The 17,303-nt window shown below is 41.2% G+C and overlaps 1 protein-coding gene across 1 annotated transcript in view; it reads left to right on the top strand.

Annotated features, from left to right (window-relative positions):
• The first annotated feature begins 14,336 nt into the window (after positions 1-14,336).
• myo15b (myosin XVB) overlaps positions 14,337-17,303 on the top strand; it is a 53,529-nt gene continuing 50,562 nt past the window's right edge. The window contains exons 1-6 of the mRNA XM_088070483.1: positions 14,337-14,437; positions 14,552-14,615; positions 15,940-16,053; positions 16,171-16,332; positions 16,411-16,524; positions 16,612-16,670. Of these exons, the coding sequence (XP_087926609.1) occupies positions 14,337-14,437; positions 14,552-14,615; positions 15,940-16,053; positions 16,171-16,332; positions 16,411-16,524; positions 16,612-16,670 (614 nt within the window). The remainder of the gene's footprint in view (positions 14,438-14,551; positions 14,616-15,939; positions 16,054-16,170; positions 16,333-16,410; positions 16,525-16,611; positions 16,671-17,303) is intronic.

The following is a 17,303-nucleotide window of genomic DNA, read 5'->3' as shown; positions in this document are numbered from 1 at the left end:
TGCATGTTAAACATGAATTCACAGGAAACAATTTTTACTGATACAGTGAAGGATTTATTGACAACATCAAGTCAGCCACATACCCTGTGCAATATCACAAAAATACCTCATTTACATTTTTTTAGATCAGTGTGTATTATGACTGAAACTCTTTTCCTTTACAGATTTTGCACATTTGACACACTACAAGTTTAAATTGAAGTTGTAATTTTTTTAAGGTCATATTTTACTTTATTAGATAGGAAGGATCAATAGTGTGAAGAGGGAGAGAGAGTGGGGACGATTTGCAGCAAAGGGCCTTGAGCGGGAGTCGACCCAAGGCCACTGCAGCAAGGATACTGCCTTTACTCATGGGGCACCTGCTTCATCTACTCAGCCCCAAGAAGATGTAAATTTAACTGTTACCATAACAACTGTTACAGAGCAATATAACATGTACATAACTTTATACAAAAGCTAAACCATTTTTTGTGGTAGACTAATACTAACGGAATGTCGGCTCAGTTTTTACTGGTTTTGCTTTGCATTCTCCCTTCATGGCCTTAGGAAAATGCACTTTGAAGAGAGGGTCTTAACCAGCTGTTCTGGTATGTGGTCGGTCTGCATTTTCATTGTAATACATGGCAGCCAGGTAGAGCCTTGAGGTTTAGGTCACAGAAAATGAAAGATTAAAATAATGACAAAATTTCTACATTTTCACAAGTTATAATTAATCACAGCTTCATTACCTGCACAACATTCCAAGAAAAGGGGACACTACTTTTCTTTGGTGCAAAACGAAGGATGACGCTGTGAAAGGCCTCCAAAGATGATGTCTGGTGGTGGGGACTCAGTTTTGCCACATCCTTCAGAGTCCTCTTGTTAGTCAGCACCTTCCCCAGCTTGTAGAATGCAGGAGTGACACAAAAAGACTGTGTACACAAAGACATCTCCGACAATGTCTGCATGCAGTTACAGTCTTTGTGTGCTTCATTGAAACCCCAAAAAAGCACAACATATAATTTTGGCCCATATGAGTATTCCAAAAGTTTCTGCTTTCTTCCTAAAGCCCAGTTTATAATCTTGGTCTTTGTGAGCCGCAGCGGCCCGGGCCATCTCTGGTGAAGTGGATAAAAGAGGGATCGGTTGTCATACATGCACAGCCAAGAGTTTTGATCATCCATTATAGAATGAGGCGCTTTGTCCGCTAATTGCCTCGAGCCGCTGTGGCTTCGCTGCAACCTGAGCTCTCTAAGGACCCGGCTGAGACCGGCTAACAGCAGCAGCTCTGTTAGAAGTTGAGTCTTTGTCTCTTGCAACCTGAAGACGTTAAATGAGCTATAAAATGGAGCCTGGATACCTGGGACTTTGGTGTTGAGCTTAGTGTTAGATAGATTTGCACTGGGCTAATTAGACGCATTTAAAACTGAGATCAACCTTATCTCATTCTCTGACAAAAAGTTAAAAAATTAATTTCTAAAAAGGTTGAAATATACCTTTCACATAATCTTTTCGTTATATTTGCCTTCAAATTCTCTGCAGTCAATGACTGCTGTCTCTGGACACATTTGCAAATGCTTGGTACTTCACTGATGATGATGATGCTCTGTGCTGCGAACAGTACCTCTGGCCAGTAAAAGCCACTTTCTTTCAGGCCATGTCCATACGGAGACCAGTTTAGGTGTATCCGCCAAAGCTTTCTATGGTATGGACGTTTCGTCCACACGGTACTGGCGTTTTGGGAGCCCGAATACGCTATTTTTGAAACCAGGTCCTACAGTGAACAAATCTGAAGATGCCACCCTTGTGTTTCTGTGTTTACAACCCATACGCATCTTTTCCCCACCTCTCCCTTAACCCGCACACACTAACCCTGCTAACAACAACAACAACAACAATGGCTGATTACAGTGTTGCATTCGTACTGCAGAAGCTACTGCGTGTGATATGGCAAATGTCTCCTTTCTAGCTCGATTCATATGCTCTGCCATCTTCTTCTTCATGTGTTTCCAAAAAAAGGAAAATGCAAAATACTGCGTTTTTCCAGTTAAAATGGACAAACAATTACTCTTTGCCTAGTTTGTGTTGTTTGTCATTACAACTCGAAACACGTGAACCTGGATGAGTTGAAAGGACAAATGCATTTTGATCAAACACTCTTTGTCGGAGTTGAGGTGCCCAACAATCAGTTTCACAAGAGCACAGACTGACAGAGACAATGTCAGACAAGTTTTGTGGTGAGTGAATTAATGGCTAAGACGCTAAAACCTCATGCAGAAGGAGTTGGTGAGAGTGTGTAATTTACTTGTAATAATCATTGTTTTTCATACTATCAAAATTCATAAATTTAATATGGCCCTTGGAGGACTTGTTGGAGGAATTGAAGTGACCCTTGATAGGAAAAAGCCCCCCGCTTTAAAATCAGAAAAAGAAAACAGTATCACGATAACTGTATGTATTGTGTATATTGCCCAGCCCTAATAAATACTTATAGTTTTATGTACTTTTTTTTTTAAGGCAATCAATTTCCACAATTGTTTTAAGTGAAATTATCTTCTCAGATTTGACTGTGTATATGATCTGCACTGAAATATTGACATTTTGGATTTAAGGCCTGTCCAGCATTCCATCACACACTGATGGAATCTCTTTGTCCCAGAGGACAAAGCCAGTTAATGAACCCCTGTTCTCTCTCCTCCATCTTCCTCTCCCTCTCTCATCCATCAACACGCATTGTTGATCACTCAGAGTTGCACCTCTCACCTTTCCTCCCGCGCATTCACCAGCTGGCCACATGAACGGCCGCAAAGCTGTGTGACCTGCCAGCTCCAGCTGTATTATTCAGAAGGCACCTTGTGTTTGTGGGTGCATACATCGGTGCACGCCAGCTCACCTTTGTCCACAGGGACATTGTGCTCATGCATAAAGTGCACACACACATTTGGTGGGTGTGTGTTGCATATTTGGCCATGTGCTGTCCTGTATAATGTCAGTGGGTGGGATATTGGTGTGTAACATCCCTCTCAGTTCTCTAAGAATGGGTGCATGTTTGTATTAGTGACACCAGCTCTTGAGGACCAAGCCGGAGTACTTTGCAGCCCCCCAGACATGCCTGGGTTTCACCTGAGAAGCCTGGTAAGTTATATTACACTGAAATGAGCTCTCACTGCGCTCCCCCAGGGCGCACAGGCTATACAACTGCATTTAGGCAGATCTAAAGATAGCCTTTTACTGCTGTTTAGATTTGACCTGCAGATAATAGCAGTTAGGTGTTACAACAGGAAAAGAGGAGTCCTTTTCATCCAGCTTAAATACATCATTTTTGCTGCATTTTTGCATTGTTATATTGCTTGATTGTTTTGATGGATGCACTGCAGCCCTCAAACTTAACCTTAGCAACTGTTAGATAGCAAACCAGGTCAGTTGTGGCAAAACGAGGTCTGGCCTGAGTGTGTCTTTAGCCTGGAACAAGGATCAGGGACTTAAAGCGTGAAACCTGGTATAGATGCTGACTGATTAGGCCAAGGACCTGGTTTCACTGAGTTTGACAGACATGTTACTCGATTTACAGCCCAGAATTAGTCATTTAACCCCTTGAAACTTGGAGCGACCTCACTTTTCTTATGCTGCTTTCAGATGCCTTTCACAAGCATTCAAACCTTTGCACCTGGTGCAATTCCATTTAAAAACATGGCAAAAAAGGGCAATTAGTAACCAGACAATTAGTAAGAAATGTTCAATAAATTGCAAGAAAATAGTAGATTTAGAAAAATTTTGTTTTTTAAAGATAGGGAAAAATGTCTCAGAAAAAAACTTTATAAAATGTTATATCATTTTTATAAAAACACATTTAAAATAGTGTTACAGAATCATTATAATTTTTATGCACTTAAGCACAATCCTGTTTGTCTTGCTTGATTGTTTTTTTACTTTCTTTTTTTCTTGGTTGTTCTGTTTTGTTTGTTTTTTATTAAATTATATTTTCAGGTAATTTTCGTGTACTTTTTACTAATTTCTTGCTAATTTTAGGTAATTTCTTCTTTCATCGCTTTTTCCCATAATTTTATTATAATTTTTAGCAGATCTGATCTTGTTTTCAGGTAATTTTCTTGTACTTCTTCTTGTAATTTAAATCACTAAAATAGTGATTTAAATTTTTTGGGTGATTTCTTCTTAAGTTGATCTTTGCCTTTCTCCCGTGTTTTGAAAGAAATTAATCCAATTTATTCAGGTTTCAAAGTATTAACTGAGTGGCTGACTTCCCTATCAACATGTGTTGTTGATATTTATTTTATTATCTTAAAGAGTGTTGTTATTCTCTAGGTAATTTCATCCCTGAAGAATTGTTAGCCATGTCACCAGTCAAGTCCCAAGGTAGAGTAAATGCCACAAAGCAGAGGGCAGAGGCCGAAAAAAAAGGAAATCAACCAAAAAATGTGAGACAGAATGGTTCCAAAGCATCCCAGTCGCTCTCTAAAGTCCCTAATGGGAAACAAAAAGGTAGAGGAAACTCATCAAGTCCAAAGGACAGAAGGGCAGGTGAGGTGAAGAGCCATAGAAGGAACAGAGCAGATCGAAGTAAAATTAGAGGTACAGAACCAAAAGAAGCACAGAAACAAGTGGGGATCGCACGAGGAAATGGAGCACCTGTAAGTGGTGGATCATCACCTCAACATGACAAAGATAGTAAGATGGGCATAAACAAGACCAACAAACTCAAAACTCCACCAAAAGCAGCTTCAACCACACAAGGGAGGACCAACAATAAGCTCCCCAGCAAACCTGTAAACAAGAGAAGTGACAAAGTGACAGAGAGTGAGGAGGAGGAATCAGAGAGCGATGCAGGAAGCTCAGCGGAGGTGACGGAGGAGGAAACTAGTAATGATGAGAAAGAGGAGGAGCGGGGCAGTAATGCAGAGCCATCTGAGACACAAGGGAGTGAGGAGAGTAGTGAGGAGGACGCTGAGGCATCAGATACTCAAAGAGAGACAGAACAGACGGCAAGTGAAGAATCGGACAAAGAGCTTTCAGAGGAAGCCAAATCCAGAAGCGAACAAGTCACTTCCAGTGAAGAAGAAGAGGATAACAAGGTGGAAGTATCTGAGGCGGTCATTAGTGATGAAGACAAAGAAAATGAGATAACCAAAGAGGACACGTCTGAAAAGCCAACAGCCAATAAAGCCTGCAGAAGACGCAGAGAGACTCCACGCTCCACAAAGTCTACCCAAGGACCGAAGTACAAGATGTTTAAAAAAACAAAGGCTGAGAAGCAGGCGGAGAAGCAGGCAGAGAAGGCTGAAAAACAGAGAGCTAAAGCAGAGAAGCAGAGGTTAGAAAAGGAAGCCAAACAAAAAGCAAAAGAAGAAAAAAAGAACAAAAAGAAACAACAAAAAGAGGACAAACCCTGTTCTCCAGCAGAAGAGATTCAACCACCAAAAGGTCTTCCCATCAACAAGGCAGACACTATCGATGAGAAAGATGCTCCTCCAGAAGTTGATCCAGATGAGGAAGAGAGAGAGGATGAACCAATACTAACCAAAGCCATCAAAGGGCAAAATCGAATTATACTTCTTAAAGCCAAAGGTAAGGATCTCAAGGGCATTCTGGAGCCTCAGGAGCAGCAAGATGTGGGAAGTGCTGTCAAAGGGCGGCCAAAGGGCTTGCTCTTGGGGAAGGTGAAGATGGCATCGCTCCGGAACAAAGCAAATAAGATGTTACCAAAGCCTGATGAGGAAACATCAGTGAGTGAGGCTGCCGATGGGGGGTCCAGCCAACCCAAGGAACGTTTGATAGCACGGAGAAAAGGTATGACCACTCTTCGCCGAGTGTCTGGTTGGATTAATAAAAACATGCCACGGGGGTTGAACATGAGAAAGAAGCTTTCCGCTTGGACCAAAGCTATTGGGATCTCCCACTGGCTCTCCCTTCGGTCAATTACACAGAAGCAAAGCCCCAGAAAATCTAAGGGCAATATCTTCAAACAGAGGATGGCCATGAGAGTTGCCAGTAAAAGCAGCATGGCCAGTAAAAGTAACACTGCAGACAAAATGGGTAAAGAGAACACTAGCCTCCAGGGCAAGGCGGGAAAGGGAGGGGAGGATATGGTCCCAGCTGGGGAGAAAGAGGTAGAGGCCAAATATGCTGTGGTGCTCCCCAGGATGAACAAACTGGGGAGGGGAAAGACTGCCGAGATGCCCCAGGCAGCTCCTGGACCTTCACCTCCATCAAGTACCATTGGACCACCAGGAGACCCCACTACATCACAGCCCAAACCCCCTAAACCAGGTGCCAGGCTTGTGCTTCCTGTCAAACCAGATCTCAGCCTACTGAAGTCCATTAAGAAGTCCTTGCCAGCAGGGTTAACAACAGGTGCAGATGTGGCAGAGAGGAGTCCTGGTTCCAGTGGTGCGCCAGAGGGATCATCCAGCACTGAAGATAGAAACAAGAGAGCTGTCCTTGACAATCAAGATGGAGCCAGTGTGCTCCAGGCTGCAAGAGGAAAACTGGACCCCTCCAAAATCAACTTGACCAAGATGACCTTTGCAGGGGGAGCAAAAAACTGTGGGCCTACGCAGGCCAACAGACCAGACCTTGAGAGAGAGGCTGCAGCTGGGATACCCAGGTCCACCACTCAGCCCTTTCCAAATGGGGAGGCAAATGCTGTGATGTCAGGTGTCAGGTCCCAGTATGAAGAGGAGGCAGACAGAGAAGTAGCCCAGCTGATGGGTGAAGGGGGAATGTATGCAATCACCCAACCAGAGGTGCACTGGGCTGGGAACCCACGGATGAGTGGAGACCCTCAGGTATGTGTTACATATTTGGCGGTAGATGCTATATTAAAACACACTGATATGAAACTGCATTGTCACTAATACAAATCTTAGAGAAATAATAATCTGGTCTTTAAGTCTGTCATAACACCCTTTGAAAATACTATTTCCAGGTCCAAACCCTCTGTCAACTGCATTTTTTTCTGTGAGACACCTGGGAGACTTCAATTTAAAACATTTTTTAAAAAGATTTAAATACTTTCGAGGCCAAAGGGGTAGTCAGTGTAGCTGTTCTGCCTTTCATACATAAAATGCAGCTCAAAGTGCAAGAATGCTAAATTAAAACCTAACAATATATAGATATATATATATATTTATAAATATGAAAATAAAATAAAACAAAATCATTATATAGCACATGGATACAATAACTCTGGGAATAAGCTGCAGACAGACCAGAGGTGGAAAAAAAATATGAATATAAGACATATTAAACAACATAAGTCAAAACGTAAAATCGCATACATAGAATATAACAAGTCTGTAAAAAAATAACAACCATAATGTGATAAAAAATAAATAGAAGGTGGAGTTAATTAATAAATAAATAAATTAATTAAATTCTTGAGGTTCTTGAGCTGCTTCTTAAAACTATCTACAGAGGTTGCTACTCTAATTTGTATGGACAGACTGTTCCAGGCCATTAAAAACATAAACGCTGCTTTACCATAATTTTTGTAATTCACTTTTGGTACATTAAGCAGACCAGCAGCAGAGGACCTGAGAGATCAGGCAGTAGGAACATATTCAGATAAGCAGTCACATAGGTAAGAGTTTGAGAGGGTCGTTTCGACCTTAAGGTGAGTTGGAAGTTAGCAATAAGCTAGCTAGCTAGTTGACATCTACTGTTAAGGCTATTAAGGTATTACGTGTTCTGAATGAGGCATTTTTTAACAACCGTACAGGACTGCGTAAACTTTGGACTTAAAACAAGATGAAACTAGTATGTATCAGTCATGTTTTTGAGTTTTGGTAACGTTAGGGAAGTTGACATATAATGAATGAATGTTAACAGGTAAGGTTAACTGGCTGTAGACAGTGATATCAACTGTGCTCTTGCTCGGTAAGGACTGAAAACCACAGTGTAAAGCCTCTAGCTTTTATCAAGGATATTCGCAGAGATTGATTTTAGCTTTTGCGAGTGATTTCAGTTAACAGGTAACGGTTAGCATTGACAGTTAGCAGTTAATGTTAGCTAAAGTTAGCAGTAACGCTAAAACTTTGGTTTTCTTCATTTGTTTTAGAATTGACTTATCTTATCAGCAGCCATTTCCTCTTCTGTTTCTGTTTGATAGGAAAGCTGTAAAATGAGTCTGACTACAAGAAGTGTGACAAAAATTTGCTGAATTTTTGTTAAATTGGTGTAATTCAACAATTCTTTCTTTGTTGTGTGTGGGATCAGGACTGGCTGCGTGCTGAGAACTTGCTGCCCCATCAGACAGTGGAGAAACTAACCAAGTGGACAGTCTATGATGATGAGGGCCAGGCAAGGACCATTCCTGCACACAATGGCAGGGGCCCCTGGGAATCAGAGGACCCAACCCAGGACATGCTGGAGAGTCGATTGGTCAGCACACAGGTATCGATACTGCATCATGAAGAAGCCTTGTTAGCGCCCCTAGCCTAGAGGATACAAGAAAAATCATACAACAGTTAATCTATTCTTAAGGTACAATGAAATCAACGTTCAGGTTAAAATTTCAACCTAGTTTTACTCATCACCTTTGGCCACTGCATTGATGTGCAGTCCATGTTTATTCACCACAAAGAGCCAATGTCTTGACTGTGCAGACATAATGTGTAGCTGGCGAGCAATGTTCACATCTGATATCAACATGCGTTTGATGGTCTAAACACAATTGGAGTCAAGACACATCATAGTGCATACCTATTTTTATCATGGGTCTCCAACTGACCACTTGAGTTCAGATTTTGTTACTACCTATGTCACTTATGCTAGAAGGTCAAAGGACCCTGCTCATATTTATTATAGCCACACTGTCACTAGCTGCTCACTAGCATGTTTGCTAGTCATCTGGAGATGTCACTGTTAGCAGAATTCAATATGTCTCTTTCCATAGTGCAAAATGATGGCCAGTCACACAACACTTTGTCCAATTTGTTGTAAAATGGGCAAGTTAATGCAATGTAATCAAAACAACCACCATGTCCTGCATTGAAGTCCTTCTTGGGGAAGCTCAGAATGCATTGGTACTTAAACCACTGGCTCAGGTTGTCTGGGATGCATTTGACCACATTTTTGTAAATTAGTGTGAGTGATTGGATCACAATGCATCTTGGTGTCTGTATTTGGTTTTCAAGGGCAATAAAACTAATCAACGAGTGTGCATTTTCCCCCACAGAGAAGATCGAATGAGGTCAAAAAAAATGTGTGTGGACTATGGGTATGCATGACTATGCAGGCTACTTGAAGAATTAGTTGTCGGAATTGATACCAACCCATTCTCATTCCAAACTCGAAAAACACTGCTGCTTTGACAGTGCTTTTGGCGTAAGAGCTCAACGGCAAAACCCATGTGCATGCAACGTCGCTGGATTGTGTTAGGTGAGAACATGGCAGGGCAGAAGTGATCGTTGTGTTAGTATACACCGGCGGATGGCCGGATGGCACCTGCCACATCCGTTTGATATGTGAACGGGTGGTGTCACTTGAAAACACAGCCGTATGGAACCTGTTGTGTGCACATAGAAACACAGCAGGACGGTGTCAGGTTGCAACACTGTGGGTAAAAATGTAATATTAGGAGCATGAGGGCCCCATGCTCCTTATACTACCAGCATGTGTGTTTGTTGACATCTTGCTGTTGGTTGCTATGTGCTTGCATTGTCTAAACTTAACCATGTGCCACATCATCCCATCATGTGCGTTTGTTGACATCATGGTTGCGCCATCCTGGAAAGTAAATAGCAGACACAGAAGGACACCTAAAATGTAATACGATGACATGGAGGTCCACTGCAAAGCAGCAGTATGTGACATCTTGGGATGACAATGTGATGTTGATACAGATGCAGTAGTAAAATAGTGATCCTTGTAGTTGTGTCTGCTTTGTTTACATTGTTGTGACATGACAATATATCTGTTTGAGGAATCAGAATTTACATCACTGCCATCAACCCCTGTAAGTGCCTGGAACTTGCAATTAGTATCAGCTCCTGAGCAGTTCCTAAATGTAGTTCCAGGAGCCTGTCTCCAAAGCAGGCAGTGAACAGTGGAAGCATAACAAAACCAGTGGCAATGGATACACCTTGTGTTACCAAAAAGTCTGAAAATGGATACTTGTAATGTCACAAGATCATACAAAAATCTTGCTAGGCTTCAAGTAATGTGTTTGTGTCTGAACAAGCGGTGGTTAAGCCAGTCAGCATCCTCTGAGGAGTGACTGACAGCTAATGTCTACATGGTTTAGGTGTGTGTGGTAACACAGTGAGGTTACAGTTCATTGCTGTTGAGAGAGGTTTGCTCTCAAGGCTTTCTGCTGTTAAGTCCTTTAATGGTTAGGATTAAGAAAAAGACAATGGATTTGGTTAAAATGAAGAGATTTCTGACTGTTCATTTAAAACAACAATGGTGGTTCCTAAAAATGTAAATGTAGATGCTGCTGTAGCAACAATTATATCAGAACTGGAGAGTATTTCTTCATTGGAATAAGAGCAAAAAATGACACCAAAGGCTTTTCTTGATGAAAAAGGTGTTTTTGCTCTTCACCTGACTGGCCCATGACAGATGCTGATAGACAGATACTCTATTCAGCTGCCAATAGTTTTTAGAAGTGCCTGTCCTTTTCCAAACAGTTTCATAGGATGACTTCACAGATGATTCTGTGCAACAAACCATCCGGCGCATCAGATTAGGAGATCTTGATGTTGGCCTGATGACAACACTAGACTCAGAGTATCATCTTCATTGGTATTCATACATAGCAAAATGGTTACTACTTATCCAGATAACTTGCTCTGGAACAAAGTGTTGGACAGACAGAATGTACAAGTACATATTACTGACCAACTGACTTGCGTATGTCCCCATGCTTTGGCTCTGTAATCGGCAGCAAAAGACCACTTTGCGCATTGGCCATCCTCTATGTTATGCAACATTCGGTTACTGGTGAGCCTTAGTGATGGCCATTTCACTCATCTCTGACTTCACTTTATTTTACTTTATTACCAAGTAAGAGACAAACATTACCTTAAATATAGAAAAGTCAAGGTATCATTGTCTAAGGTCTAGGGGCTGGCATATTAGCATATCAATTCTACTTCCTCACTTATGGCCAGTGCACACACAAGACAATGGGAAATAAAAGACTTACTGGTTTATTTATTTCCTGGTCTGTACAGATACAATAGAGCATACAACACACCGCAGCACACTGCTATGAGATTGCAGTATATCAGCTATCACACCACTGCAAGTGGATTGGTTACCTGCTGTGTAAAGGTTACGAGTGGAGTGGACTATTAGCAGCAGGGAAGTGCAGAAACAAAACACAGCTTAAACCCTGAAGGGCTGTGGAACATTTACTTTCTAAGGAAGCCAGAGCGCAGAGCAGGTAAGGGCAAAGTTTTCTGGAGTTAATGGTCCTGACTGAAAGGGATGTTGTGTGATGTTGACTTATGTCTCCATAGCTGCTTATCTCTCTGCCCTTTTCAGGTGGTGATGCCTGGCAGCAAAAGAGCTGTAGAAGTGGATGAGGTGGAGGATCTGTCGCAGCTGGAGTGAGTCCACACATGTTACTTTGTTCATTTTTTGACAAATGATGTAGACTTAAGCCATGTTTCAACAAGAACGGCCCTACTAAAACTGAAAGTCTTTCCTTTGCATTTTGAAAAAAAAATCTGTGTTCATATGATAACATTATGAGAATGATCCTCGTGTACATGGATCCACAAAAACAACTGAAATCGCTGTAGTATGCATGCCAGGCCAGTAGCTGGCAGTGCAACTTTGCAATGTGACATTTTGAAAACTTCCCACCCCCACATACGTTGTACCTGCAGTCCAGCACAAATATTCACTTTTTTAACCTGTTTGCTTAATGTTCTCAGAGAGGTGTGCGAGAGCTCCGTGCTTCTCAATCTGAAGAAGAGGTTCCAGCGTGACTGTATTTATGTAAGTTTCATAACTAACCTCACACTATGATATTTTAAAGCACAAAAAATGATCTATCATTTGAATGAAATACTTCCATGCTGCAACTGGGATTTTATGTTAAAACATGTTTTGGAAACAACTAACCTGTAAAAAGAAATAAGGCAAAAGTAAGCAGACTCCATCCATTGAGAAAAGACCACGAGATGCATTCATGATAGTCTTATCATAGTGATCATCTTGGAAAATAAAGAACGATAAAAATGAAATCACAGATAAAAAGTGCACTCCCACATCTCAGCAGCTACACCTAGTAAGACCTGTTAATTGCATTTTCAGACTTGTTTTTTCTTCCAAAAGTAAAATATAAATAGTCTGTGTGCTTATTCACTGAATGTCTGTCATTTTCTTGATTCCCAGACTTACATTGGAAACATGCTGCTGTCCATTAACCCCTTCAAGCCCCTCAACATCTACACAGAGGAGCTGAGACAGAAATACCAGGGCAAAGAGCAGCAGAGAAACCCACCGTGAGCAAATCATTCTCACACAGAAATATGTTACCTTTGTTTTCTCCTATTATACTTTTAATTACAACTGGCAGTATGTGTTTTACCAAAGGTTTTAATCCCTTCACAACATCTGTCTACCTTGCCTTTTTTCTTTTCTTATTTTTAATGCTAATGTGTGACTTGCTGTTGTTTTCTGCTTCAGCCATGTGTATGCCATAGCTGATGCTGCTTTCAGTCAGTCTCAAATCTCCACACAGGAGCAGTGCATCATCATAAGGTACTAACAACAACACCAATTTTATCATGTACAATCTATTTTGGTGCAAAACCCTTAATTAAGCTCCTACATGCATGTGGTATCAATGTATGATCTGTTCAATTCTCACATTCTCTGCTACACACACACATACCTCATATGAGCTCACATGCATAATAAAAAAGCATCAAAATGATCAGACAATCCAAATTTGAAAGATTGTCACTTTAGTTTGTTTCGCTGATTCCTGAGCTAGGTTGATTTGAGCGTCGTTATTCCTGATCCTGATCCTGATCCATATCATGTAATATTGATAAAGCCAATCAGAAATTCAAAGTCAGCTGTCAGTTGATGCTAATTGAATGCCAAATTGAAATCCCTCAATGCTCCTTTCAGTAGGGAGAAACACTCACTCTGAGTGCTGGAGCGCACTCTGGCACAAATTGGACCATTCGTAAATTCTGCTGTGCTGTGCTTCCAACAAAGGCTCCCTCATTTTAGTGTAGAGCATCAGATTGGATTTAGGAAAACAACCAGAGTCAGAGGGCTGGGACAGAGGCTGTACCACGCCAACTCTGCTTTGGTCCATGGCTATCGTCATGGAGATGAGAGACAGTTGACAGAGGTGGTATCCATGGAGTTGTTAATCAGAGGTGATCTGGCATGCGTACACAGTCTGGACAAATGCTATTATCCCCAAAATGAGCTGTTTTGAACTTGATTTTCTAATTGTTGGTAACATTTCTTTTCACTCAGATTTTTGTAGATACTTAATCAAACCACATCAAGTCACGCAACTTTGATATTATAGGTGCATATCAGGTGCATTCTTACTATTTCCCTTGGAAAAGAGAATCTCAATGGGACCACTCCTGGTTAAATAAATGTTAAATAAAATTAAATAAATTGATATTTCCAGCCACATTTCCAGGCTTTAAATGATATGGTTGCTTATGTTCAACAGCGGTGTGGGGGACGAATACAATTGCTGGCCTTTCCACATGCACCCCCTTCTCCACCAAGAATAATAGGAGGCTGACATTATAGTCTTTAAGAGGCTTTGAGGTGCTCATTTTACAAGGTAATGCAGTAGTGGCACCTTAGGAAACTATTGGCAACCTAAGGCATCCATTGGTACCAACCATGTTGGCATTGTTTGTTGGGAAGGGGGGTAATTACCACTCCAAATTTACCATAAGGTTTCAGAATGAAACTTGGTTATATGTTGAATTCCTGTAGTTGTGGCTTTTGGTTTATGGTGTCCCACCCCAAAAATTTTCAGTGGCCCCATCTCACCTGTGAAGAATTTCTCAGGGCACCACTGATGTTAGATGTATTTCTCTAATGGCCAAAAAATACAATGAAAGTAACAAAATCATCAATGAATGAATCAATCAACTCAGTTTAAAACTGTGCCATATATAAGGTGATTTGTATTTCTTGTGTAGTGGCCAGAGTGGTTCAGGAAAGACTGAGGCCACCAAGCTGATAGTCCACTACCTCAGCTCCATGTATCAGGGCAGAAACGACAACCTGCGACAGGTAATTCACCATGGAAAGCATTACAGCAAAGCATGCTTTCATCACCTAGCAACACTGCAAAGCCTTGGTTGATGTACATTTCAGTCCACTTTCTTTTCCAGCCCATGGAGGTCTTTCCCATCCTGGAGAGTTTCGGGAATGCCAAGACCATCCTCAACAACAACTCCAGCCGCTTCGGCAAGTACCTCCACATCCATATTCTCCAGTGAGTCTATCTGATGTTAGAAATATCTTTTCATGTTGACAATTTTGTTGTTTCCACTTACAAGATTGGTTGCAGCTGTTTTATTTGTCAACTGTCTCTCATCTTGGTTGACAGTGGGGTTGTAGTAGGGACCTCGTTGTCCAAATATCTCCTTGAGAAGTCCAGGGTTGTCTTTCAGGTGAGGACAGTGAGTGTGGTTTTTCTGTGTGCTCAGAAAAACATCATAGAGGAGACCATGATGTCAAATTTACCAGGGAAGCAAATGTCAAGAAACATAAAAACAGCATATCACATAAGCTTTGGCACCTACGTCGTGAATTGTGTTGGACAAATTGTCACTGTGTAAATTAGATATTCAAGGTCCCAAAATAATCTGTACTAGTGAACTTGGTGATTTGCTGATGTCTCACGAAGCTCCACTCAACATCTAGTAATTAGCTTGACACTTAATTTGGTACCAAGAAGATGAATCTTAATGCCAGTTGTGATACCTTGACTTTTCCTTTAGCTAGCAGTTTTTGAGTGAAATGTCTTGACAATTTTTGGATGGATTGCTATTAAATAACTGTAAAGACTCGCTGACTTTCCCTTTAGCACCATCATAATAGGTCATAATTGTTATTTCTCCAATACATTGGGCAATGACCAAACACCTGAAAAATGAAATACATTGCCATCAGCCTCAGCTGCGATTGCTTAGAAGAGAATGTTGATATGCTAAAGTACTACACTAACTCAATAAACTGTTAAAAATTAGTTGCTAAATCTATTACTACCATCTTTGTGAGCAGTAGTTTAAATACATAACCAATTGCTCTTGCCTCTTGATTACTTTTAATCTTAATTTCTACATTCCTTGTGTAACTAAGTGAAAAATACAGCCACAGATTTGTATGTGTGCATCATGATGTTGTTTCTGGCAATCTAGTTTATCACCAGAGGAAAATGTGGGCATTGGACGCTTCTGCAAACCAAGGATACGTTACATTTGTACACAGCATATGAATCATATCAGCAATTCTAAAATGACGTAATACATGAGCTGACTTTGTCACCGGGAGCTGGAGGACATGTTGGATGACACCTAGGCAAGAAGCAAAGTTATAGCAGTCTTTCCTGAGGAACTGTAGCCACCAAACATTGATGTTTTGTAGCAACCCGTTGCTGTGTGTCCAACAGGGATAGTGCCATGAAAAGTGTTTTTGTTTTTTTTTAATGAGACATCAGTGTGTTTCTGGCCTGGATTGCACTGCCAAAACTGGTATTTTAGGCTAAAACATTTTCTGATGCATATCCAAGTGGTTTTTGAGCCTAACCTTAACCAGATGTTAACTACAACATTGTTGAAATATAGAGAATATAAAGTTTCAATGATCCGCTTCATAATAATGCACAAATTTAACACATCTGTGGTTTGCAGAAATATACAATGCTTGTTTGGGTTTATGGGTAATGACATCAGTTGATGTAGCTTTCTAGTGCTTGTCTAATTTTGCTTGTAGGCCAATGAGGAGAGGAACTACCATGTGTTCTATGAGCTGCTGGCAGGTATGAATGACTGGGACAAACAGGAGCTTTACCTGCAAGGAGCCGAGACCTATTACTACCTTAACCAAGTACATCACACATCAGTGAACATGGAATTATTCTTCATTTCTGTTTTTGTAATGTTTTCCCTTCCCCTTCACTAGTTATATGTGTTATACATTTATTTTCTCCCTGTCCCTCTCTAGGGTGGTGCATGTGATATGAAGGGAAAGCAGGACAAGCAGGACTTTCAGCTTTTGGTTCAGTGCTTTGAGACAATTGGTCTGCATGCTGACCAGATTTCCACTGTCTGGGCCATCCTCTCCTCTATCCTGCAGCTCGGCAACGTCTGCTTCAGCTCATATGAGGTATGTGTATGTAGCAGAGAGTGTGAGAATTGAACAGATCAGACATTGATATCACGTCAGTTATTGTTATTGCTACAGAGCGAGTCGTTTGAGGTGGCTCGTATCTTCAGTGAGGCTGAGGCCAGGAGGGTTGGCTCCTTGTTGCAGATTTCCTCTGAGGCCCTTCAGACCGTCATCACTCACAGAGTCACAGTCAGTAAGCTCATATCTCAAGTCATGTATCTTGCTATGGTTCATTTTTCTGCTTGTGTTTAAACTGATTAGCTTTCTTGTTTACAGGAGACGACCTACGACAGGATATACTGCCCTCTGTCTGTGGAAAGTGCCATAGAATACAGGTAAGAGTATTATCTCAATTGATGCAAATTGTATATTAGCACAAATAGCAGAAGTCTCTGCAACCAATATTTAAATGAATCACCTGCCATTTGTCCATACATATACTGATCCACCCATTTGTGCTTCTTATCTGGGGCCTGGTTTTAGTCCATAGACCATAGACAGTAGCCAAATGTCCCTCTACCAAAACAAGTCCTCTAGCTCTTCCTGGGTGATCCTTAGTTGCTCCCAACTGTATATGTATGCTGTTTATGCCTCATCAACCTACACAAGGAGGCATCCAGGAGACACCCCATTCACATGTTTGGCCATTACCTATAGTTCATGATTACAGGTAGGAGTTTACATGCAGATAAATGGAAAGCTTCATTTTCAGGCTCTGCTCCCTCTTCACCACGACATTCTGCTACAGCGTCTACATTACTTTTAATGTTTCACCAGTTGTCTGTTATCTTTCATCTTACCGTCACTTTTGAACAAAACCTCAAGGTTCAGGAAGTCTTTCGCATCTCGCAGCAACTCAGCACCAAACTGAGCAACAAAATTTCCACCAGAGTCCCATGGCCAAAGGAATGTAGTCTAAGCTTTCTCCACAAAGCAAATATAGACTCCCGGTGTCCTTACAAGAGAGA

The sequence above is a fragment of the Plectropomus leopardus genome, chromosome 19, assembly GCF_026936395.1.
Source record: "Plectropomus leopardus strain MGB_pleo_1.0 chromosome 19, ASM2693639v1, whole genome shotgun sequence".
Taxonomy (NCBI): domain Eukaryota; kingdom Metazoa; phylum Chordata; class Actinopteri; order Perciformes; family Serranidae; genus Plectropomus; species Plectropomus leopardus.
This window is presented reverse-complemented; position numbering and strand designations above follow the sequence as displayed.